We start from the raw sequence: 25796 nt of genomic DNA on the forward strand, positions 1-25796 counted from the left end.
GTTCCCCGCGCGCAGCGGGGAACTTCTGTGCTGGCCGTGTCCCTTGGACACAGCCAATCACAGATCGCCGTGAACGGCCAATCGGAGTGGCCGTTTGCTAGGAGATCTGTGCGGCCAATGAGAGGGAGAGAGGAGACCGATCTGTATCTCTTGTACATAGGGACACAGATCAGTCACCTCCCCCAGTCACCCCCCTTCCCCTACAGTTAGAACACTATATAGGGAATACATTTAACCCCTTCCTCACCCCCTAGTGTTAACCCCTTCCCTGCCAGTCACATTTATACAGTAATTAGTGCATATTTATAGCACTGATTGCAGTATAAATGTGAATGGTGCCAAAAATGTGTCAAAAGTGTCCTATGTGTCCTATGTGTCCGCCATAATGTCGCAGTCGCAATAAAAATCGCAGATCGCCGCCATTACTAGTAAAAAAAATTAATAAAAAATAACAATTCTGTCCCTTATTTTGTAGGCGCTATAACTTTTGCGCAAACCAGTCGCTTATTGAATAGAATAGAGTAGAATACGTATCGGCCTAGACTGAGGAAAACATAAAAAAAAAATAAAAAAAATTTAGCTATTTATTATAGCAACAAGTAAAAAATATTTCTTTTTTTTCAAAATTGTCGCTCTATTTTTGTTTATAGCGCAAAAAATAAAAACCGCAGAGGTGATCAAATACCACCAAAAGAAAGCTCTATTTGTGGGGAAAAAAGGACGTAAATTTTGTTTGGGAGCCACGTCGCACAACCGCGCAATTGTCAGTTAAAACGACGCAGTGCCGAATCGCAAAAAGTCCTCTGGGCAGGAAGGGGGTTTAAGTGCCCAGTAAGGAAGTGGTTAAAGTTCAACTCCAGCCTAAAATGTTTAGCTTTTGAAAGTCTTTGAAACCCTTTCAAATTATTATCGTTTCTCTTTTTTATTGTAGAACATTTACATATACTTTTAATCCAGCACGGTATTCCTTAAAGCTGACCTTCACTCAAAAGGGAAAATGCTGCTAATCCTCCTCCCTGCCCTCACCTGAGTTTTTTTTTCTACAGGGAACAGGTACCACTATTGTCAGGTACCCACTGCCACTTCATCAATTATCCCCTAGACGAGATTGACATCTGCTTGGACCCACCCTGCCCATGCCCCACCTACAGCCTCCTGGGACATGTCAGTCCCACAACACTGTGAGATTTTGCACATGTGCAGTGGGGAGCTGGCTCCCAGGCCTGCCCCCCCCAGTCAACACCTGTATAGCCATCACCAGGGCAGTGTTTTACGTTATCTCGGGCTCCAAGATGGACAGAGTAAAGGAAGCAATCATGTTCAAGGAGCCCCTCAAAGGCAGTCGGGTATGCCCGACATCACTACTCAGCTGAGGGTGTTCTTTGCTTGCCACTGCATCCACAGGACTTAAATTGATCAGACAATGGGCTCTGGTGGCAACTCCATGTCCTATTTTTTCCTCCTTCCTCTTTGAAGGACCCTTGGATGGGATAGATGGAATAACTCAATTCCCTATAATTGGTATTACTTGGGCACTTTCAATTTTACCAAGGTGCAGGGGCTGGAAGTAATTTATCTGACATGTGGAAGACAAAGACTGTCTACAGGTTGGTCGGAGACATTGTTGAGTCTGTTCCTGGCCTACCTCTAGCCACCTCTAGCCATTTGTAAGGTGGTCTGGAGGAATGTTTGTTCAAAGAGTCTCACCAGCAGGCACAAATATTTGGCATGGATGGCAGTCCTCAAGGAAATTACCATTAACAGACACAGACTCTTTTGCATCATCCAGGAAGAAATTGCTTTGCATATTTTCTGGGCATGCTCAATTGCTCAGTACATGTTGAGGGCCCTGGAAACAGAACGCAAACACATTGTACCACAGACAGCCATCACCCTCTTTGTGGGGCTTTTGCAAAAGAGGTCATGAATGGCACCTGGCAGGTGATGTATTGCTTTAAGGATGTTGGTTTGTGGTGCGACAGAAAGCACCTCGTCCACCAAAAGGAGAGGATGTCCACTGAGGACTTTCACAGACTGGTCTAAATTCTGCTCAGAGACTAAAAACTTATGGACTTTTAGGGGGAAGGGGACATCTGGAAAGACCCTTCCCCCACTCTTTTTATGTGTCTTTGTCCTTCAATAAAGCTTCAGGCCTGTGAACTCTTTTCTCCTCTCTGCTCCCTCCTTCCTATCCTCCATCACACCTGTTGCTTGTTGAAATGTTTGAACGGTTTGCCTTTGTTGCGATGCATGTGGGATGTGTGAGGCAGGGGCCTATCTCAGGCACTGCACGTCTGACATTGCGGCACTAGGTATTTTGGTAGTACCTTAGGCGACATAATGCTTATGGGGTAAAGTGGCATCATGTATGACGTGATTGGTTTGGGGAACTTCACCCAACACAGCACGTTAAGCATAATATCGCAGAGTAAATGTAATTTATTGTGTGATTGGAACTGTATTGTTATGTGGTATATTTATGCACTGCGGTGCAGTACAGGGTGGAATGTACTCTAACAAAGTATTTGTATTTTATATATAAATAAATTATATTTTTTTAAGTAAAAAATAAATCACTGCAAAAAAACAAAAACAAAAACACACACACACATTAGGGGTAGGAAATTTGGTTAATATGCTTACGTTTACATTGCTTTGGTACTGCAGGGGTAGACACATCCTTTTTTCAGATGAGATCCTGGGGAATGCAGAGTAGCCCAAATCTCATGAGATGATGCTACAGCACATTGTAGTGGCATCTTCTAACAAGATTTGAGTTACTATGCATTTGCCAAAATCTCATCTGTAGAATGGCTAGATACCCCTGTCTAGGTGTCTTGGGCTGAAGCAGGGGCAAGGTAAAGACTTTGGCCCAGATTCAGGTAGCCTTGCGCTTTTTTTACGTAGGCGCAGGGCACCGTTTTTGCCCTGCGCCCCCGCAAATCTTCTGCACTACCCGCGATTCACGGAGCAGTAGCTCTGTAAATTGCGTGGGCGCTCTGGCAAAATGCCCGGCGTAAGCGCGCGCAATTTAAATGATCCCGTAGGGGGCGGGAATCATTTAAATTAGACGCGTTCCCGCGCCGATCGTAGAGCGCATGCTCCGTTGGGAAACTTTCCCGACGTGCATTGCGGCAAATGACGTCGCAAGGACGTCATTTGCTTCAAAGTGAACGTGAATGGCGTCCAGCGCCATTCACGATTCACTTACGCAAACTACGTAAAGTTTAAATTTCATGACGCGGGAACGACGGGTATACGTAACATTGGCTGCCCCTGCTAATAGCAGGGGCAGCCTTACGCGAAAATCGCCGTACGCAAACAACGTAAACTGCGTACGCAGGGCTCACGTAACGTTGTGAATCGGCGTTAGTATGCAATTTGCATACTATACGCTGAGCACAACGGGAACGCCACCTAGCGGCCATCGCAAGAATGCAGCCTAAGATATGCGGGCATAAGAGCCTTATGCCACGCATATCTTAGGCTGCAGTCGGCGTAACGAGGTTCCTGAATCAGGAGCATTTGTTACGCCGGCGCAAGTAAGCAATTGTGCTGCGTAACTATGGTTACGCAGGCGCAATTGCTCTCTGAAACCGGGCCTTTATTTTTTTATTTTATTTTTTTGCAGCATTTTGAGAAAAGGGAAAGGGGGCAATGATAAATAGGCAGACCTTGCATTTAAGTGCTTTAAAGCCCAACTTCAGGAAGCCTACAAATCCTACCTGGCAGAGGGTCTTCATTTGCACTGGAAGGGTAAACTACTAATTTATCTTGAGAGGAATCAAAAGCAGTATTACTTACCTGATCCTCTGCTCCCTGGCAGACGGCAGTCCCCTATGCTCCAGCAACGGACTGCTCCTCAGCATCGTCAAGTCCAATGCAAGGAACTTAAAGTGTTACTAAACCCAGGACCATGCATTCACTATATCTGGTCTCCTACAGTACACATGGAAATACAATTATTTTAGTAAATATAAACTGCTAAATACCTTTTCTCATCAGTAGTTAGAGCAGTCTTGTGACTTCTATCAGTGTTCAGCCAAACACTGGTTTAAGCTTGTAGGAGAAGGTTTCTGACTGTCCTACCAGACTGCAAGACCCCTGACTCTGACAATGTTGCTTGGCCCTGTGCTGATCACATGCACTCCCCCAAGAAAAAAAAAACCTCTCTAGCAAGACACACACCAAAGTGAGCATGTGCAGCCTTACTCCATAGACTGTATGTCATCAGGAAATCATCAGGGGGCAGTGGAAGAAGGGGAGGATCTGTGCATACAGTATCATACAGCCTTTATACACAATGCAAGGGATGCTTTACTGCATATGTAGACTGATTTTACTGTTGGGGGTTTAGTAACACTTTACTAGCAGAGATGAGGCTGCAGGGACTGGGCTAGCAGCACAGCTGAGCTTGCAGGAGAGAAGGATCGTGTAAGTAAAGTCTCCTAGACCTAGCAGTTAACCCTTGTAATGTAAATGCAGCACTACTGCAGGTTAGGACTTATAGTTTTTCTGGTGTTCAGGTTTAAAGTGGTTATATACCTCTGGAATAAAAAAATGAACAGAGCATATTTCTGTATAGTGTGTACTTGCCTCTATCCAAAGCACAGAATGTGATTTCTGTCTGCTCTGTCATTCCTCTGCTATCTGAATGAGTCACTTTAAGAGTTTATGCAGACACCAAGCAACCAAGCCTCAGGTATGCTTTTTTACTTATGAGACTGTGTAGAGAGTGTGTCCATGCCCTTCACTCAGGGCTCAAATTACACTCAACACCACTGCTCTCTGCTGTGCAGTGTGTGATATCAGATCCCTGCCCCCTACCTTTCTGAAGCTTAGAAATGCTGTGTAAAATGTGTACTTTAGAAGACTGAATAGGAGAGAGGACTTCATATAAACAGGTACAACTTATGTAGGAGGATTTATTTATCGGCAGTCTTATTCTCTCTACAGCTGTTCAAACTCCAGACTTTACACAACTTGTCTGAGCTGTCAGAAAGCAGGGGAAAGGTAGCTGAAGTTACACTCTGCAGAACTCAGTGAGGAGAGCTGGGAGCTGATTGGAAGGAAGGGACAGACCCCCCCCCCCCTTACACTGCACACAGGAACAATGCAGAGGCTGTAAATCACTGGCTGTGTGCTGGAGCTCCCTCCACATCACCCTTTTTCTCTTGGTGTCAGGAAAACTTGTGAGAAGTGATTCATGCAGATAGCAGAGGAAGGAAGCAGCAGACAGAGTTTAAACTTAGGGGGAGATTTACTAAAACTGGTGCACAAATCTGATCTGGTGCAGCTGTGCAAAGTAAACAATTAGCATCTAGCTTGTATTGTCAAAGCGTAATTGAACAAGCTAAAGTTAGAAGCTGATTGGTTGCTATGCACAGCTGCACCAGATTGCGTGTTGACCAGTTTTAGTAAATCCCTCCTTAGTGCTTTGGATTGAGACAAACACACATTAACCTCCCTGGCGGTATGATTCTGTCAGAAAAAACATGCTAAAAGCGGTACCATTATTTGCAAGGAAATTTGGCGTTTTATATTGTAGGTCTGTAATTTTTAGAAATAACTCACTTAAATCTGACCAAGCAAGCTTCTAATAGGCATCCCGGGTATGACATTTTTTTAAAAACAAAATTATAAATTATAATATAATAAATAATTATAAATAATTATAACAAATAATAATATAATTATAATAAAAATTATTCAATAATGTAATCAAATCAAAATCACTGAAATTTGCTCAGTTGCAGAATTGTTGCTGTCATTATTTTTTTTTTTTTATGACGAATTTCCCCACAAATCGCTATCGCACAATTCTGCAAGTGATTATAATTTATTATCGCTGTTTTTTAGCTGATCTAAAACTATTTTTGACATAAAGGGACACTTTTGGTTGCTATGGACAATCTACAGTTTGCAGGGAGAAAGAAACGTTTTTATTATATAAAATGACATGCATGACACAGGACAGACCACTAGGGACAAGGGGGGTGTGTTTTTTTTACATACAGTACTGTAATCTATAAGATTACAGTATACTGTATGTAAGGTGTTTGTTTACTTTTTTGAATTTGGCGCCGTTCTCCGTCCCCGTGCGTCGTAACGTCGCAGGGAACGGAGATCGGCGTCACACGGAGGCACTGTGTGAATCGAGCGAGGTCCCACTCGCTCACACAGCGCGGTGGCATCGCTGGATCCAGGGACAAGGTAAGTAACTTGTGCCTGTGGATCTAGCGAGGCGAGCCCGAGTCTGACACGGGGTTTCCGCTCGCAGCAGGAAAATCAAACCCCGAGTCAGACTCGGGAAGACCGCCAGGCAGGTTAAAGAGAGATGTGCTTTGTTCATATTTAATGTCTGAAGTTTATAACCATTTTAAAGTGGAGTTCCACCCATTTTTTTATGTTTGTCTGTGCTGCATGCTCTAATCTCATAGTGTTCAGAATGGACAATTTTTATTTAATTTGTTGCTTGTAAATACCTTTATTTTGTAGTCCTTCATTACTTCCTCCTCCTTATTTGCCTAGGCTATTTGCAAGGGTTTCTGGGATAGGCATCATGTTTCCCAGTAGTCCTTGCAAACCTGACTGAAACCTATTACATTGCGTGTGCACTGAGCATGTGCGAGATATGCAAAGCTGAAATCCAGGAAGTCATACAGTCTGGCTTCATGATGTCCACACTTAAGATGGCCACGGTCTATTTCTAGATTATAAACTATCTAAATGCTGTAACAACCTAACAAAACGGACCTTAGTTTACAGACTAACTTTACTAGAATACATTAAGCTTGTGTATTACAGGGGTATTTAAAAAGTGAAATTGTGGGTGGAACTCCCCTTTAATGAAATAGCTGTGCTGCATTGGGAATGCATGTGATCAGCACCGCTGAGATCCAACAAAGGCCAATAAAAAATGAAGAATGTTTTATTTATTTAAAAAAAAAACATCTGTTACATGTTGCTTTAGCAAATAAACTGCTATTCAGTTAGGCTGCATTCACACTTTTTGAAGCGGGAATTCGGGTCCCTGCTCGTAATTTTGTGTGGTCGATTTTTACACAATTCTGTGTGTCATGCATAGGGCAGCCTATTGACATCAATGGGCTGCCCTGTGCACGTTTTTTTGCCCAAAAGGACTTTCAGCTCATTTTTTGGCGACAAGTTTCACAAAATTTTTAACTGTTTTCCACCCGCCACATAGTGAAATGACAGGTGGGTGGGAGCACTCATTGTTCTTTGAGGTCATCATATTGCTGCACATGTGAGCCCAGGAGGCATATAGCGTGGCAATTGGTGGTGTGCTGTGTGCCTCAGGCACAGTGCATCATCGATCGTGGTAAAGAGCCTATGACAGAGGTTCTTTACCAGATGATCAGCTGTGTCCAATCACAGTGTAAACAGCAAATGCTGGTTATCGGCATTCCTCTCCTCGCATTGACAGAGCGTGAAGAGAACCAGTAATCAGTGCTGTCCTTCAGTGCTCATCAGTGATGCCTGTTAGTGCCCATCAGTGGTGCCTTTCAGTGCCCATCAGTGATGCTTATCAGTGCCACCCATCAGTGCCTACCCATGCTGACTATCAGTGCCCATCAGTGCTGCATATCAGTGCACCATATCAGTGCTGCATACTAATGCCTCGTCATCAGTGCCCATCAGTGGAGCCTCGTCAGTGCAGCCTATCAGTGCCCATCAGTGATGCCTGTCAGTGCCTATCAGAGCCCACCAGTGCTCCCAATCAGTGCCACCTATTAGTGCTGCCTATCATTGCCCATAATTACTGCCTATCATTGCCCATAAGTGCTGCATATCAGTGCCACCTATTAGTGCTGTCTATCAGTGCTTCCCATCAGTGCCACCTATTAATGCTGCCTATCATTGCCCATAAGTGCTGCCTATCAGTGCCGCCTATTAATGCTGCCTATCAGTCCCTATCATTGCCCATAAGTGCCGCCTATCATTGCCCATAAGTCCTGCCTCTCAGTGCTTCCCATCAGTGCCACATATCAGTGCTGCCTATCATTCCCATTAGTGCCACCTATTAGTGCTGCCTATCATTGCCTATCAGTGCCGCCTATTAATGCTAATCATTGCCCATAAGTGCTGCCTATCGGTGCCACCTATTAGTGCTGCATATCAGTTCCCATAAGTGCTGCCTATCAGTGCCACCTATAAGTGCTGCATATCAGTGTCATCTATTAGTGCTGCCTATCAATGCCACGTATTAGTGCTGCATATCAGTGACACCTATCTGTTCCCATAAGTGCTGCCGATCAGTGCCACCTATTACTGCTGCATATGAGTGCCATCTATTTGGGCTGCCTATCAATGCCACCTATTAGTGCTGCATATCAGTGCCGCCTATCAGTTCCCATAAGTGTTCTGAAAATTGGCCTGGGCAGGAAGGGGGTAAAAGTGGCAAGTGGTTAAAGTTGCGTGACAATCGATGCAAAACCTACCGCATTTGGGGTGCCATTTCAAATGAATAGCACCCCCAAAGGTGCGTTTTGCACTGACTACCACGTGAATTGGACTCGTGAGCAGAATCGCTGTGATTGCAGATTGCAAAGCGTGAATGCTGCCTATCAGTGCCAACTATTAGTGCTGCATATCAGTGCCACCAATTACTGCTGCATATCAGTGCCGCCTATCAGTTCCCATAAGTGCTGCCTATCAGTGCCAACTATTAGTGCTGCATATCAGTGCCACCAATTACTGCTGCATATCAGTGCCGCCTATTAATGCTGCATATCAGTGCCGCCTATCAGTTACCATAAGTGTTCTGAAAATTGGCCTGGGCAGGAAGGGGGTAAAAGTGTTCGGTAGGCAAGTGGTTAAAGTTGCGTGACAATCGATGCAAAACCTACCGCATTTGGGGTGCCATTTCAAATGAATAGCACCCCCAAAGGTGCGTTTTGCACTGACTACCACATGAATTGGACTTGTTGGCATAATCGCTGTGATTGCAGATCGCAAAGCGTGAATGGAGCCTTAAAAGGGTTGTAAAGGTTTGTTTTTTATTTTCTAAAAAGGTTCCTTTAAGCTAGTGCATTGTTGGTTCACGTACCCTTTTCCTTCCATTTCCCTTCTAAATGTTTTTTTCCCTTTGTCTGAATTTCTCACTTCCTGTTCCTCCTCAGTAAGCTTGCCCCCATCATCCGAGCCGTTCTGGCTGGGGGTTAGTCAGGGCGCTCGCCCCCTCCCTTGGGACTACATCCCTGCGGGGAGACAGGATTTAGTCCCAAGGGAGGGGGCGAGCACGCTGACTAACCCCCAGCCAGAACGGCTCGGATGATGGGGGCAAGCTTACTGAGGAGGAACAGGAAGTGAGAAATTCAGACAAAGAAAAAAAAACATTTAGAAGGGAAATGGAAGGAAAAGGTAAGTGAACCAACAATGCACTAGCTTAAAGGAACCAATTTAGACAATAAAAAACAAACCTTTACAACCCCTTTAAGGCTTATCTATCTGTTTTATAAACAAAACAAAAAAAGCTGTACATTTGTCATTTCGGGACCTGGGATGCTGCTGGTGTATGTGCGTATCCACCAAACCTTTTCCAGCATGTGATCGCTCAGTCCTCACCAACTCTACTTCATCCTTACTGATCATTTCCCAGCCTCAGAATCTCAATGGCGCCCTCTGTCGTCCAGTCCTATATTAGCAGCTGCTAACTTCCAGCGCTGCGTGCTTGCTTTGAATCCGCACAAAATATTAATTAGATTCCCCCCTTCCCTCCTCCTCCTCCTCCCTTCACAAGCCTCTCCCAGATGCAACTTGCAACTTATAGGTTGCAGAGCCTGACTTCCCCCGCCACTGCGCTCCTCCCTCGCTGTCTCCACTCCGCACAGAGCCGAGCCGGGTACAGGCACCTGGCGGGGAGCACACCCAGGAGAAGGAGGTCGGGGATTGGTCGGCTGTGCTGTGGTACGCTGTGGTGTACGCTGCGCTCTCCTCTCCTCCACGTGTTCGGAGCTGTCCTAGGTGCTGAACGTGTGAGGTGCTGAACTCCCCCGCTCTGACCTGTTGTGTGCCGGGGAGGAGGAGGAGGAGGAAAGTTCCCTGGATGAGGACCTATGGGTGGGTGATGGACGGGTGATGGCACACCGATGGACTGTGAGCAGAGCCGGGCTCCTCTATGTGCTGAGCTGCTGATGGTGCACAGGAGATGTGAGGACCAGGGTGCCCCTGTCTCCTTCATTCACTCTGAGGAATGTTGTGGATTGCCACCAAACAGAGTTGTTGGCCCCTGGAGATGTTCCTCATCGCTCTACTCATTGCTTTGCGGGAATCTATGGCAGCACCTACCCCTACAGCTGAGGATATAAATCGTGGAGTTGTAAGTGTGGCCAGCTGGCATTGTTTGTATCTTGTCACTGGGGGGGCAAGATTTGGAGGGGGCACTCATTTCCTAGGCATCTAATGCAAGACATTGGCAAGGGGGGTAACATGGCATTTGATTGAATTAGCCACTTGTGTGTGGATGTGAGAGAACCTGCACCATCACATTGTATTACAGAATTGGGTATATTAGTGGGCAAGGGCGCGAGGGGCACTTCAGGCATGCGGAGCTTATTCTGCATTGGGTAGATGGAGGCAGAGAATGGAGGGAGAGCCAAAGCAACTGACCACAAGAAGCTAAGGGTTACAAGTGAAGGGAGACCTGGCATCAGAGCAGGGTGGCTGCTCATGTAAAGAATGGCACAAATCTCGGAAAAGAAAAACATTTATAATAATAACAAAAAAAAAAATTATATATATATATATATATATATATATATATATATATATATATATATATATATTTATTTATTATTATTATTTTTTAATGGCTGTTCATGTAAAGAATGGCACAAATCTCGGGGAAAAAAATTAATAATAATAATAACAAAAATAAAAAATATTATATATATATATATATATATTTATTTATTATTATTATTTATTAATGGCTGCTCATGTAAAGAATGGCACAAATCTCGGATTTTTTTTTATAATAATAACAAATTTTTTTATATATATATATATATATATATATATATATATATTTATTTATTTATTATTAGTATTTTTTTTATGAGATTTGTGCCATTCTACACATGAGCAGCCACCCTGCTCTGATGCCAGGTCTCCCTTCACTTGTAACCCTTAGCTTCTTGTAGCATAAATATATTCAACTTGTACAGACTGCAATAGCTGGCATCGTTTAGCGATTTCTTGGCATCTAGTATCTGCACTTTCCTCTACCAGCGTGTCCAAATATGAACCAGATTTCAGATTTAGATTTTAAAACCCACAAAAAAAATGGTATAGAAAAGGTCTACACACTGTTTTTACTATATCTATAAGGATCATTTTTACTTAGTGATCCACATCAAACAAGGGGGCAGATAAATCTGCATTTTATGTGATGAAATACACCATGAATGCCATCATCGTCCTACATGATGAAATCTGCATTGTCCTACATGTATTAGACATGGTGTGGTAGGTAAAAAAAAGAATTGCATGTGCTTGCAGCATATTAGGAGTTACCCATGATGAATTTCCCAAAGTGAGTTCATACATTACAAGACTATATAGCATTATATGTATTAGAAAAAGTTGTTTTTTTACCCCCCCCCATGAAAGTAAAATAAGGGCAGTTTCCCTGCTTCCTATTCTGCGATGCATTCACTCATGGTATCTTTAGTATCCCCATTCCCACGCATCTGTATGACTAAACAAAGCATTTTTCACACAGCTGAAAAAGACACATTAACTGTTGTGGAATGACTGGCAGCGCATCTATCATAGCCGGAGATCCGCTGGTGTGAAGGGTTAATCTGCCATCTACTGTGGGGTTGGGAATGGGTCAGGTTGCTGCCTTTCAGTAAGGAGATCTCCGGGAATTAATGATCCCTTTCTCTTCTCATCCAGTCACTGAATCGTGAGATTGCTGTACAACTCCTGGAATGCTTTGTAAATTGGTTAAAAAAAAAAAAACTGTACTCTCCCTCTTTGTTTTCAGATCAATCTGCTAGAAATGATTTCTAAGTAATTAATCTCCAGCCCATTACAAAGGCAGTTCCACTGACTAACAATGACACGGTAACAGGTCATAAATAGGGTGAGCTCGTTTTCCAATAAGACTTTGAAAGGGGTAGACATGTACATGACCCCCATACACCCAATCACAGGGCGCCCCGGACATTAAACATGGCGACCAGAGATCGGGGGACACAGGAAATAAAAATTATTAGGAGGCAAGCCGCACGGAATTTCGCGCCCCCCTAAATGTTGCGCCCGGGGCCGCGGCACCCCCTGCCCCCCCACGCTACGCCACTGCATGTACGGCACCCTGGAATAGTGGTTGGACACAAAAAACAATCTGAGGCTTAGCTTGCTGGGGAGGTACAGACATGTATGCTTGTATCTTGCCTATTGCATGCCTTAAAGGCACATCACCGTTCCTCTTTTAGGGAAACAGTAAGCTGTTGACTAAAGAATCCGAATACTCTTTGTCTGCTCCAGTTAGTGCTTCCCCACAGACATCCTGGTTGTTCTCCAAGTCTGTAGATTTCAGTAGACTTGAATGAAAATCATTCATTTTCTGTTAGCATGTGAAGGACGCATGTAAATCTATGGCAGTAGGAAAACGAATCATGCATGCTCTACTAGATAGATGCTGGGACTTGTAGTTTGAAAACAACCAAAGAGGCATGTTATGCTTTAGAGTATATTAAAGTTGCATGCGTGTCATTTGGGTGACTTTATCAAAAAAATCTTATATCATCCTCGGGGGTCTACTGATTTTTCAGCATCTGACTCATACACGGAGCTGTATGTATCATACAGGCAAATTCAACTAATATGTAGAATCAGGGAAAGTTAAAACTGACATTATTTTAATTGCTTAGTTTTTTTTTTTAATACATGTTTTTTTTTTTTTTTACTATGTGTTATCCGGTTTTGGCATAAGAACGGGGGTTATTTACGAAATACAAATTCACTTTGCACTACAAGTGCAAAGTGCACCTGAAATTGCACTGTAAATGCACTCGGAAGTGCAGTCGCTGTAGATCTGAGGGGGACATGCAAGGAAAAGAAAAAACGGCATTTTAACTTGCACATGATTGGATGATAAAATCAGCAGAGCTTCCCCTCATTTCAGATCTACCCTTCAGATTTACAGCGACTGCACTTCCAAGTGCACTTTCAGTGCAATTTCAAGTGCACTTTGCACTTCTAGTGCAAAGTGGATTTGTCTTTTGTAAATAACCCCCAACGTGTGTTTAATAGATGGTGAATGGACTTTGGAATACCAATATACAAAGTTCTGAACCTAATGTTGACAGCCTTGCTTTCTGTTTATTTCCCAGCACATATGATAACATATACGTCCCTGATTCATTACTTGGTTCCTATTTTTTTATTTCGATGACCTAGTGATACTGATTGTTTTTTGCATGGTAACATAAAAAAATGCAAGCTGTACTTCGCATTCATGTGAACAGGAGTTATAGTTAAAGATTAGTTCCCTATGTAGAGAGGTCGCCCCTGGCTCTAATTGATTATTCGCCTATGCAGTCTGGCCACAAGAGTGTAATGTAGGTCACATCAAATGTCATCCTCGCTGTGGACATTTCCAGAGTCCTGTATTCATTAATCTTTCATCACCTAAGGGACATGTAGCATACAATACTTGCAAGCAGCTTTAGTCAACAAGCAACTCTCCAGCTGTTGCTTTGTGGAACTACATATACTGGGGGTTATATCTACTAAAAGGACCGTCTTCTAACAAGAGGCATTTTATCTCTGATTCTTTGTGCCTGTGTTTCTTGGTCCACCTACCTAACATAACCATAAGAATAAGGTACAAAGACATTTTAGATATGTTTGACATGCATTTGCCATGCGTTTGTCATGTATCTACCGTGCAAACATATTTGCTATGTATTTATGACTTATGTAGGAATAAAAGGAAAGTACGGAGTGATCTCTCACCTTAACTGATCTCAGAAGACCATGTGCACTAGCTGCGTGAAGGTAGCCTGAGCTATGCTCCAGTTTATATATTTTATTGAACACATTGGAGATAGTAAGGAAGTTCCACTGCTGCAATATGAATGACATGAGTCAGTGGTTGACTTCATCCTACTAGTCACAAATTTCACCTTTGTACAAGGAGAGAAAGTTAATCAGATTTTAGGAGCATCCAAGCAGACAGGTTGAAAGGCATGGAGATAAAATCAGAACGTATGAAGCCTCGTACACACGACCGAGGAACTCGACGGGCGAAACACATAGTTTTCCTCGTCAAGTTCCTTGTTAGACTGTCGAGGAACTCGACAAGGCAAGTTTCTCCATTCCCGTCGAGGAAAAAGAAGACATGCTCTCTTTTTGTCTCGACAGGATCCTCGACAGTTTCCTTGTCGAAAAATGTACACACGACCGGTTTCCTCTGCAAAAAAAAAATACCAGCAAGTTTCTTGTGTGTACGAGGCCTGACACTATCATCAGTGAATACATCATGGCCAGTTGTAAAATAGCTCAGGAGAAAATAATGAGGATGTAGACTCTATAGCAGTGATGGCGAACCTTGGCACCACGGATGTTTTGGAACTACATTTCCCATCATTCTCAACTACACTGCAGAGTGCATGAGCATCATAGGAACTGTTGTTCCAAAACATCTGGGGTGACAAGGTTCGCCATCACTGCTCTATAGTTTAATTACAGGTCTTGAATTGATCCCTCCTTACTTTATAAAAGTACCCCTCGTGGCTCTTTGATGCTTAGCGACTTCTTTTTCTACTTCCTTCTCGTGTCTCGTTCCCTATTTATCATAGAAACACATAAAGATATATGTCCCAACATCTATTTTCCACGTTTGAAACAGCTCCTAAGTCTTTAGCATCTCAACAAAGCTCCAATAGACTTTCTTTGCCTCACAAATAGAGGGGGAACTGATGAGCCAGGTGGAAAACAAACCTACCTTCTTACAATGTCTACAGCAAAATCTACTTTCTTATTCTACCTTTCTTGCGTCTTTCTTCTATTTACTTTTACACCTGGGGGGGGGAAAAGCAAGAAAATCTTGATGTCCCAACGTCTATTTTTCATTTTTGAAAACATTCATGAGAGTTTTGGTTCTGGACCTCTACCGTTTCCATATAGCTGTAGCTGAATGAGAATGAGTGGTGATTTATCCCTCTCCCTCCTCCCTCTCTCCGCAATGTAGACATTATACATAGAAAAAGTCTGAAAGCAAACAGATCCTGCTGGGCTTTGGCACTGAAACTCTGCACCCCTTTGGAGTTAATATTCAGAATTGTCAGTGACATCCTTGCTATTAAACAGGCAGAAAGCTCAGCCTTGCTACCATTATCTTTATCCAAGTGGCATGTAGCCAATAGCCCCCTCCCAGTATTCCCAAGAACATGCCTTAAGACAGAGACATGCAGATACATCTGCAAGCAAACAGCAGTCCCAACACAGAGAGAGGTCAGAACACACCTGGGAAGGACAATAAATAGGAATATAGATTTTGATTCCCTCTTTCAACAACACACAGCATACATATTCAGGGGACTCCATTCTCATAGCAAGATTTACTTCAAAGGAAGCTTGAAAAAGCCACAAATAAAATGACTAAAGGCTTCAGGATTTGGGCCATAGATTTCAAAATAGCAAGAACAATTTTGCCAATACAGTTCACAAAATCCCTCTAAATACCACTGAAATCAACCACTTGCATATTAAACATGAAGAAGCCCATGCACAAATGAAAGGTCTGGAAAATTGATCTTGGTAATACAATTTTCATATATGAGGATTGCTTAAGTTTATTAACCAAGTCTAGCCCTTAGGTAATATATAAACTGATCCTTCAATCCTCTGTTCTCACAATATCATATACAGATGAATTTATCCATTCAGACTCATTTTCCAGTACAGAGGAAAGACCCACTCCTTTATTATCTCATGCAAAAGGGAAAAAGCTGCTTACTGAGCTTGGATATACTGAATTTCCAAAAGGCCCAACTGTGACAACCCAATATGGACCAAGGTGACCAGATAATGCAGGAGCCCACAAGTACCTAACTTAAAAGAGCTCTCTTTCTCTTCATTTTACCATTGCGTTCATTGTTTGTCTTCTAGAATGTTGGAATATTTGAAGATTTATAACTGTACCTGTAAATCAATTCTTTGATGCTATTACTTGTTCTGATGCCTTCTTAGTCACTTTTTAACATGCTTCGTTTTACTTCCCTCATGTCTATAAAGATCTTGTGCCGCGTACACACGATCATTTTTCAGCATTAAAAAAAACATCGTTTTTCAGCATGTCGAAAAAACAACGTTTTCCCAACTTCATCATTAAAACGACGTTGCCTACACACCATCGTTTTTAAAAAATGATCTAGCAAAGCGCAGTGACGTACAACACTTACAACGGCACTATAAAGGGGAAGTTCCATGCAGATAACGCCACCCTTTGGGCTGCTTTAGCTGATTCCGTGTTAGTAAAAGACGATTCACGCTTTTCTGTATGTTACAGCGTGATGAATGTGCTTACTCCATTATGAAGGGTAGTTTTACCAGAACGAGCGCTGCCATCTCATAACTTGCTTCTGAGCATGTGCGGGTTTTTTACGTCGTTTTAGCCCACACACGATCATTTTTTACAATACGAAAAACTAAGTTTAAAAATGCAGCATGTTCGTTTTTCAGAACCTGAAAAATGATGTGAAGCCCACACACGATCATTTTAAATGACGTTTTTGAATAACAACGTTTTTTTCATGCCGGAAAATGATCGTGTGTACGCGGCATAACAGTGGAAGACACTGAATGCAGATATGATGTTCCCTGGAAAAAACGACTAAAAAATCCTTTATCCCACCATAGTGCTAATTTTTTCAGCTCCACCTTTCATTTTCGAGATCTCAGATAAAAATGGTCTTTACTTCTTATCAACTCTCAAGACTTTTCAGTCCTCAAAGTGGACCTGACCATGCAAGACTTTGCAAAAACCTTTGATGTAGTTGCCATCCAACAATTGCATTTTACCTCTAAATTTAACACTATTTACATAACACAATTCTCTATTTGTTACTATGATAATGCTGAATAAAAGGGGCCTTAATTGTGGAGAGCAATGTAATCAAGCACCCTGAAGGTAAATATTTTTTGGTCTTTAGACTTAGAGGAGAGACTCCATTAAAGTCCTTGTAAAGGCTGAAGTTTTTTTTACCTTTGTGCATACTATGCATGAAAAAACCTTTGGTTTGCTGCTCCCCCCCACAGCCCACCCCAGTACTCACCTCAGCCCCCTCTCGATCCAGCGATGTGCACGGGAGCCTCAGCTGTCCTGGGTCTCTCTCTATCCCCTCCTTGGCTGAGACATAGTAGTGGGAGCCATTGGCTTCAACTGCTGTCCATCACAGCCATCTCTATGTGTCTTACGGATGCATAGAACTGGCTCAGGAGCAAGCAGGCAACAGGGCCCCATAGCAAGCGGCTTGCTATTGGGGGCAAACTTTAATATCACTTTAACTTTTATCATGTACAATGCCCCCAACATAGGACAGCTGCATATTTTTCAAAACCTACCAGCAGATTTACTTTTCAAAGTTGAGGGCACATTGATAGTAGTGGGAGACTCCAATTTGGCACTGGATTAAATCCTTGATAAATTTAACCACTTAAGCCCCGGACCATTTTGCAGCTAAATGCCCAGGCCAGGTTTTGCGATTCGGCACTGCGTCGCTTTAACAGACAATTGCGCGGTCGTGCGACGTGGCTCCCAAACAAAATTGGCGTCCTTTTTTCCCCACAAATAGAGCTTTCTTTTGGTGGTATTTGATCACCTCTGCGGTTTTTATTTTTTGCGCTATAAACAAAAATAGAGCGACAATTTTGAAAAAAAAACAATATTTTTTACTTTTTGCTATAATAAATATCCCCCAAAAACATATATAATTTTTTTTTTTTCCTCAGTTTAGGCCGATACGTATTCTTCTACCTATTTTTGGTTAAAAAAATCGCAATAAGCGTTTATCGATTGGTTTGCGCAAAATTTATAGCGTTTACAAAATAGGGGATAGTTTTATTGCATTTTTATTAATTATTTTTATTTTATTACTATTGGCGGCGATCAGCGATTTTTTTCGTGACTGCGACATTATGGCGGACACTTCGGACAATTTTGACACATTTTTGGGACCATTGTCATTTTCACAGCAAAAAATGCATTTAAATTGCATTGTTTATTGTGAAAATGACAGTTGCCGTTTGGGAGTTAACCACAGGGGGTGCTGTAGGGGTTAGTGTTCACTTAGTGTGTGTTTACAACTGTAGGGGGGTGTGGCTGTAGGACTGACGTCATCGATCGAGTCTCCCTTATAAAAGGGATCACTCAATCGATATGCCGCCACAGTGAAGCACGGGGAAGCCGTGTTTACATACGGCTCTCCCCGTGCTTCAGCCTAAACGAATAGCCGCGCCGTCGTCCCAGAACGCTCCCCGAGGGAACCCGCCCGCTGCACGCAGCGGGGTGGTCCCGATCGGACCCCCCACCCGCTAGAAGGCAAGGACGTATATATACGTCCTTCTGCCTGTCCGTGCCATTCTACGGACGTAAATAGTCGTGCGGCGGGCATTAAGGGGTTAAGCATGTGACCTATAAACCTCCTACCAAAAAGCCATAAATTAACCTAACTAAGTAAGAATAACTTAGCGGATATTAGAGCTTATATTAATATGCTACCTAAACTGGGTAAGCTTACTACTGAGGTAGCCAATAACAGGCCTATCTTTCTCACAGCTGTGATTCTAAAATGTTAAAAAATACCTTATTGGTCAGTCTAAACACATTTCATTTGGACCAAGTGGGCTTGGTCTATAATAGACATGCTCCTGATCAATCCTGCAGACCCATTTTGTCTACTATCGGCAGTGCTTTGCAACTGGGATTCCAATATGCAGGGAAAGGCTATGCTATTATCAATAGACTGTGGGATTATTCGTTCTATACCTTTGATAGCCTAAAAGCTGTTATTCATTTCACAAAAATGTCACAAATCCTGGCAGTAGAGAGAGGCGCCCAACAAGTGCGCTCACTCTCACCATTGTTATTTGTGATGGAATGGAGCCTTTTGCATTATTCCCGTGATCATATCCCAACATAAAAGATATACTCCACAGACAGGAAGAACATAAATGCACCCTTTTTGCAGACTATGGGGTTTGTTTACTACAGCTGGAGAGGGCAAAATCATGCTCACTTCTGCATAGAAACCAATCAGCTTCCAGGTTTTATTGCCAAAGCTCAACTGAACAAGTGGAGGTTAGAAGCTCATTGGTTTCTACAGTATGTAGAAGTGAGCCTGTTTTTTCACTCTCCAGCCTTAGTAAATAAAAGTCATTGTTCTAATGTTTGTAACTTCCCTTATAACAACAGTACCTAACCAGCTAAAACATTTCAAAGCTTTCTCCTATCCATCTGACCTACATGTGAACAAGGCCAAATATCTGACCCTGACTAATTTTCCGTCAGATACTGTTACATTTCTTGAAGCCAGTTTTGAATGTAAATGGCATACTACATCTATCCCCTATTTAATAATTCTAGTTATACTGTATGTTCCTTACAAACCTTAAACCAGCAAAAAATGCTCTCATAAAAAACTCTTTGCTGCATAAAGAGATGGTCGTTATCATCCTTTTCATGATTTGCTGGATCTACGCAGAATTTTTTTTTTTTTTATCTAAGTTACAATACTAATTTAGAAAACTAATTATTCCAATCCCCAGACGAAATCTAAATAATGTACAAAACAAGATGCTTCACTGTATATGGGGCTATAAGATATGTCATATTAACAAATAAATGCTTCATACCGTAAAACCATTGAGAGGCTTAGGATAACCTAACCTGATTGTTTACCATCAAGCAGCATTAAAAGCACAATTAGCCCAAAGCACTATACAATTTCCCTGCCTTTAATGGGTCCAAATGGTAGCTCTTTTGTATTCCCTGATGCAAATAGAAACATTAATGGTGCGTACACACAATCGGAATTTACAATAAAAAAAAAAAGAAAGACAGAATTTTTTCATCAGATATTCCGACCGTGTGTGTGCCCCATCTGACTTTTTCCTTCAGAAATTCTGACGGACTTAGAAAGAGAACATGTTGTCTTTTTTTCTGATGGAAAAAAATGTCTATCGGAAATTCCGTTCGTCTGTATGGAACGCCGACGGAGAAAAAAACATGCATACTCAGAATCAAGTCGACGCATGCTCAGAAGCATTGAACTTAATTTTCCTCTGCACGTCGTAGTGTTGTACATTACCACGTTCTTGATGGTTGGAATTTGGTGTGACAGTGTGTGTGCAAGACAGCTTGAACGGCATTCCGTCGGAAAAATCCATCTGAGTTTATCCCGACGGAAATTCAGATCGTGTGTACAAGGCATTATGTGGGTTCAGTACAGATTGAGACTAGCTATACAGTATTAGGGTTGATTTACTAAAGGAAAATATACTGTGCACTGCAAGTGCTCTTGCTCCAGAATTTAGTAAACGAGGTAAAGCTTCGCTTTGCAAAGAATACTTAATCACATGCACGGGGGAAAAAAAACAGCATTTTTGCTTGTACATGATTGTATGATAGATACCAGCAGAGCTTCCCCTAATTTCAAAACTTTCCCATAGATCTAAAGCAAATGCACTTGAAGTACACAGTATATTTTCCATTCGTAAATCAACCTCAATCGTCTTATCTTATACTACTCTCTTTTATAATGTGCAGACAAAATGGTAGGCATGCTCTGAGTTCCCCGACTAACCCCTAGCACCTACTTTTAGAAACCCAGAGTTCACACCCGACTGTGGACAATCCTTATTTCAATGGTGAACAAATAAAGAGTTGCTTCAAATAGGTGATTTTTTTTTAACTAGTTGGGTATTCATAGTCTGGACTATTTTAAACATGAACATCACCTACTTCAAACAGAAACGTTAAGATATTTGCAGATGGCCTTCTTTATAAAATCTTTGACCTAAACATTCCCTCATCATGACCACTTTCAAACTGCTTGCAAAACAAAGGACTCTTCTGGGGGTCGTTTATCAACTGTCTACATCTTACTTAGCATAACTACTCAAAAAAAAAACTACCTGCAGTATATGACACAAATCCTGGGATATCCAAGATTGGCAGAAGATTGCACAAACTTGTTCAGAGTCTACACATTGGTGAGCTGGTGCATGGTCCCCACCAGGATAACCAAACTATTTCCCCAAGCGTCGCCTTTGTTGAACTAAGAATATGATTTCATACATACTATTAGCTGCTAGAATAGTAATAGCATAAAATTGGAGAACATTAACCAACTCCATGGCCTTTGTTGAAAACGAACTTGATGAGTAACGATAAACTCATATGCATGATCAAAAACAATCAAAGTAAGTTTGAAAGGATGTAAGACCAATACTTATCTTTTTCTTCTTTTTTCCCTTCTTCCTGTTCTCTCCTTCTTCTTTGAACGGCCCACATTTTGGAGATGTGGGACCTCTAATCTTATTCTCTTACTCTCTTCCTTTTATGAAATAGAATGCCTACTGTAATTGAAGTACAAACGTTCTATTTTATAGCTAAATGATGCTGTACCATTGCCCTATGTATTCTACAAATGTTTACAGACATGACTGTTTGATCTTAGAACATCATTTCTGCAAGCATGAGCCCAACACATGGAAACTTTACATTTGTAGTTACATAGTTGCTAGATTGAATAAAGACACCAGTCCATCTAGTTCAGGGATATGCAATTAGCGGACCTCCAGCTGTTGCAGAACTACAATTCCCATGAGGCATAGGAAGACTCTGACAGCCACAAGCATGACACTCAGAGGCAGAGGCATGATGGGACTTGTAGTTTTGCAACAGCTGAAGGTCAGCTAATTGCATATCCCTGATCTAGTTAAACCTGTTTCATGTGTTCATGTCAGAAATCATATCCTATATCCCTGTATAATGTGCTCGCTAAGATGCCCATCTGAAGCCTCGTACACACGACCGAGGAACTCGACGGGCAAAACACATTGTTTTCCTCGTCGAGTTTCTTGTTAGGCTGTCGAGGAACTCGACAAGCCAATTTTCTCCATTCCCTTCAAGGAAATAGAGAACATGCTCTCATTTTAGCTCGTCGAGTTTCTCGACAGTTTCCTCAGCGAAAATGTACACACGACCGGTTTCCTCGGCAAAAAAATATCTCCCAGCAAGTTTCTTGCTGGTTTTTGCCGAGAAACTCGGTCGTGTGTACGAGGCCTAAGAGTTTTTTTTTTCTAACTAACAATACTTCCCACTGACACCACCAATGGTGGTAGTGAGTTCCACATCCTTACCACCCTAATAGTGAAAATCCCCCTACTCAGTTTAAGGTTAAACCGCCTTTTCTCTAATTCCATTGAGTGGCCGTGTCTTCTTATACTCCCTGAAACTGAATAGTTTCCTCCCTATGCTGGAATCACCATTGAAGTATTTGTATATCCCTATAATATCTTCTCTCAAGCTTCTCTTCTCCAGGGAGAATACGTTTAATGTTTGTAGTTGTTCCTCATAACTGAGGTCCTTCAGTCCCCTTAATATTTTGTTGCCCTTCTCTGGACTCTCTCCAGCTCCAGCACATCCTTTCTGAGGATTGGTGGCCATAACTGGACAGCATACTCAAGATGTGGCCAAACTAGAGTTTTATAGAGTGGTATGATTAGTTCTATCCCTTGAGTAAAAACCCTTTTTTATACATGCCAATGCTCTGCTGGCTTTGCTTGCTGCAGCTTACCATTGCATGCCATTGCTGAGTCTGTCATCTACTAGGACACCCAGATTTTTTTCCATCATGGAATCCCACAGAGTTTCTTCCCCTAGTGAATAACTTGAGTTTTAAACATGTTTAGTGATGCATTATCATTTAGGTTGGTATGACCATTTCGATTAGGCAAATCTCTCTTTATAAAAATACAAAAAAAAATTGAACAATAGAAAACCCATAGTATTTTGTGACATTATCTATGCAATACAACACTGTCAGATAATGGCATGTAGCTTCAGATTTTTTTTTAGAAAAATGAGTGGGTCGCAGATGATCAGGAATCAAGGTTCTTAGTAAATAGGACATTGAAAAATGATTCTGGCAGATTTTGTGACCGCACGTTGCCGGAGGCACCTGCCTCCCTCTGCCTTTTGACAACCAAAAAAAAAAAAAAAAGGGCAGCAAGACAAACATATTCTATCTGTATTGTACTGCAATCTTTCCTATGTAGCCTCAGTATCAAGCTGACTCTATCAATGCCACGCAGAGATGCCATGATTTGCTGTTGAGTAACAGATGGAAGTTCATTTCCACAATGACCTGTAGTAGGCTAAAGCCAGTGGGTTATGTTTGATCATGTGGGAACCAGAAAAGAGCAACACATTTAGTTGCAGACCTACTGATCTAGCTTTCTCAATAAATAGTAATTCCTGGTACATAAACAGTTAACTCTTCAAATGCAACACAGATGAGCTCTGCCAAGTGTAATTTCCGTCAGATGCAGATAGAAGCAAGTGTAGCACAAAGCAGGGGAGGTCTTCTGGACTATTATGATCAGCAGGTAGATGCAAAACTAATCTTGTTGATGGGAAATCTCAGTTGTGTGCCACTCAACACTTTTCGAAGGCTTCTGTCTCAAAACATTGTCAGGGGTTTTCCTTAAATGAGTTTTCTTTAAAGCAAATTTCAAGAGATTAGAAATTGGTTGTTTTATATATTATAGCTGGCAACACTCGCTGTTTCTCCCGTTTACTTGCAGACCGAAATAATTTTCTTTTTTATTAAGTTGGGTGCTTGCACTTAGCAGGGATGTTTTGATGTTCTACATTTTCTTTAAGAAAAGTAATGAATTTGAGAAGTATCATTAAGCTTTGCACATTTATTTTCCATCCATCCATCAGTACCTATCAGACCTTGCTAACAGCTGGCTGAAAAACCTCACAGCAGTCCTTCAGTTGTCTTCTACCCCCTTCAGATATCAATCACAGTTCATTAAACTCCCCTGAAGCCCAGGGGAATGGCAATATATTGGTATCTATTGAACTTATGGGTTTTCCTGCTGCATAGGGGTTAAATCATTATTATATTGCTGCAAGAATAATGGAAAAGTACTCACCCACGCAGCCTATTCTTTAACATATAATAAGGCAATAATGAAAATTTCAAGTTTCAGCCATTTTCAAAAAAAAGCATGACAAATTGCCCCTAAAATGAAATATCACTGATATTTATATCTGCTTTATTGAAAATTCTTGAGTGGCCCTATTTAGTAACATAGCTGCTGATTTATGAAAATTGAAGCAAATAAAACTAGAGAAATGGCGGAGCTGCTTCCCATTCTTTCATCCTTCAAGAGTGCTAATGCTGACTGGTTGTTATTGGCATCAGCTTCTATATTGATCAGCAGCATAATACAAAATGCAGCAGAGTGGGTAGCCCATGGCAACCAATCATAAATTTTCAATCTGCAGCTTAGATGTCAGAGACCAATATATTTAGTTACCATTGGCAGAAATGGTTTACTGCAAGCATTAACAAAGTCTCAAAATGTATATATTCATATTGGTACATGTAAGCTCCAAGGATGAAATTGATGTGGCCATTGAAAAGAGTTATTGTATGTGCAGAAATTAAATTATCATAAAAGGCTTGTAGTTTCCTGTGTTGAATGGTAATTGGCAGCTCAGAAATGGAGCACCGGAGAACTTCATTCCTGAAGGGCTAAGCTGTATGTAGTTATTTATTGTGAAAGATCGGGAACCTGATTCTGCAGCCTCTGCTCACAAGACAGGTATGATATTTTTGTATTGAGCCCATTACTTAGCAATCTGCAATTTACCATTCCAAGCCCTAGGTCTTCCTATAAATTACTGGAGATAGTTAAGTTAAATGACACTGGATTGTGTGACTGCTTCTGGTGACAGCTGAAAGCAAATGAGCGAAATTGCGAAGATGGTCTGTTGCCAACAGATTCTGTGTGTTACCATAAACACTGTGTGTTGTCACTCTCACAGTCTTACTTGGAAAAGACAAAACAACAGCATGCCTTCACTCCTTCATATCTGCTTCACGGTTGCAAATATAAAGCAGGAAATCTGTCCTTCCCTAATAAAAATGATATGAAGCAGAACTTGATTCCAATATGAGTACAGATCCAATCACTATGTAAAGATTGCCATTCTGACATTCAATGGCTGTATTTACTGAAGTACAATAGGACAGGCAGGGCTGCAAACATTAAAGCCAATGATGTTGATGTTGCAAGGGATAAGACTGGGGATGTAAGCAGTGCATAAAAATAAGGTGATATTCAATGACAGGCTTTACACTTTAAGGACGACTAACATATATTTAATTTAGCCAGATACCTTTAGATAAGTAACTTAATGGAAGGAAATACAGATTTTTCTCGTTTCAGAGTACAGAATTTCGAAAGGATCCATAATTGGTAAAGATTTATAGATGTACTTTCAAGGCTGTTTTGATTTTATCTCACTTGAGTCTCTGTATGTATTCACTATAATTTAGTGTTTAGCATACAGTATCAGCATGTCTCAACTGATCAGGCTCACCAAGCAATAAAGATGTTGACATTTTAAAGAAGAATTTCAACCCCCCCCCCCCCCATGGTTTTTCCTATTTTACTCTTTTACCTGGTATAATGCAAAATTCACATTCTCACCCAGCCAGTAAATCCGTCATTGTCCA

At 41.7% G+C, this 25796-nt stretch overlaps 1 protein-coding gene across 2 annotated transcripts in view; it reads left to right on the forward strand.

Annotated features, from left to right (window-relative positions):
• The first annotated feature begins 9830 nt into the window (after window positions 1-9830).
• The window catches only part of MMP17 (matrix metallopeptidase 17), a 194639-nt gene continuing 178673 nt past the window's right edge, over window positions 9831-25796 (forward strand). Inside the window, exon 1 of one of the 2 annotated variants that reach the window (XM_040347643.1) lies at window positions 9831-10342. In XM_040347643.1, the coding sequence (XP_040203577.1) occupies window positions 10217-10342 (126 nt within the window). In that variant the 5' untranslated portion in view covers window positions 9831-10216. The remainder of the gene's footprint in view (window positions 10343-25796) is intronic. The other variant, XM_040347647.1, reaches the window with a different exon arrangement.

The sequence above is a fragment of the Rana temporaria genome, chromosome 1, assembly GCF_905171775.1.
Source record: "Rana temporaria chromosome 1, aRanTem1.1, whole genome shotgun sequence".
Lineage (NCBI taxonomy): Eukaryota > Metazoa > Chordata > Amphibia > Anura > Ranidae > Rana > Rana temporaria.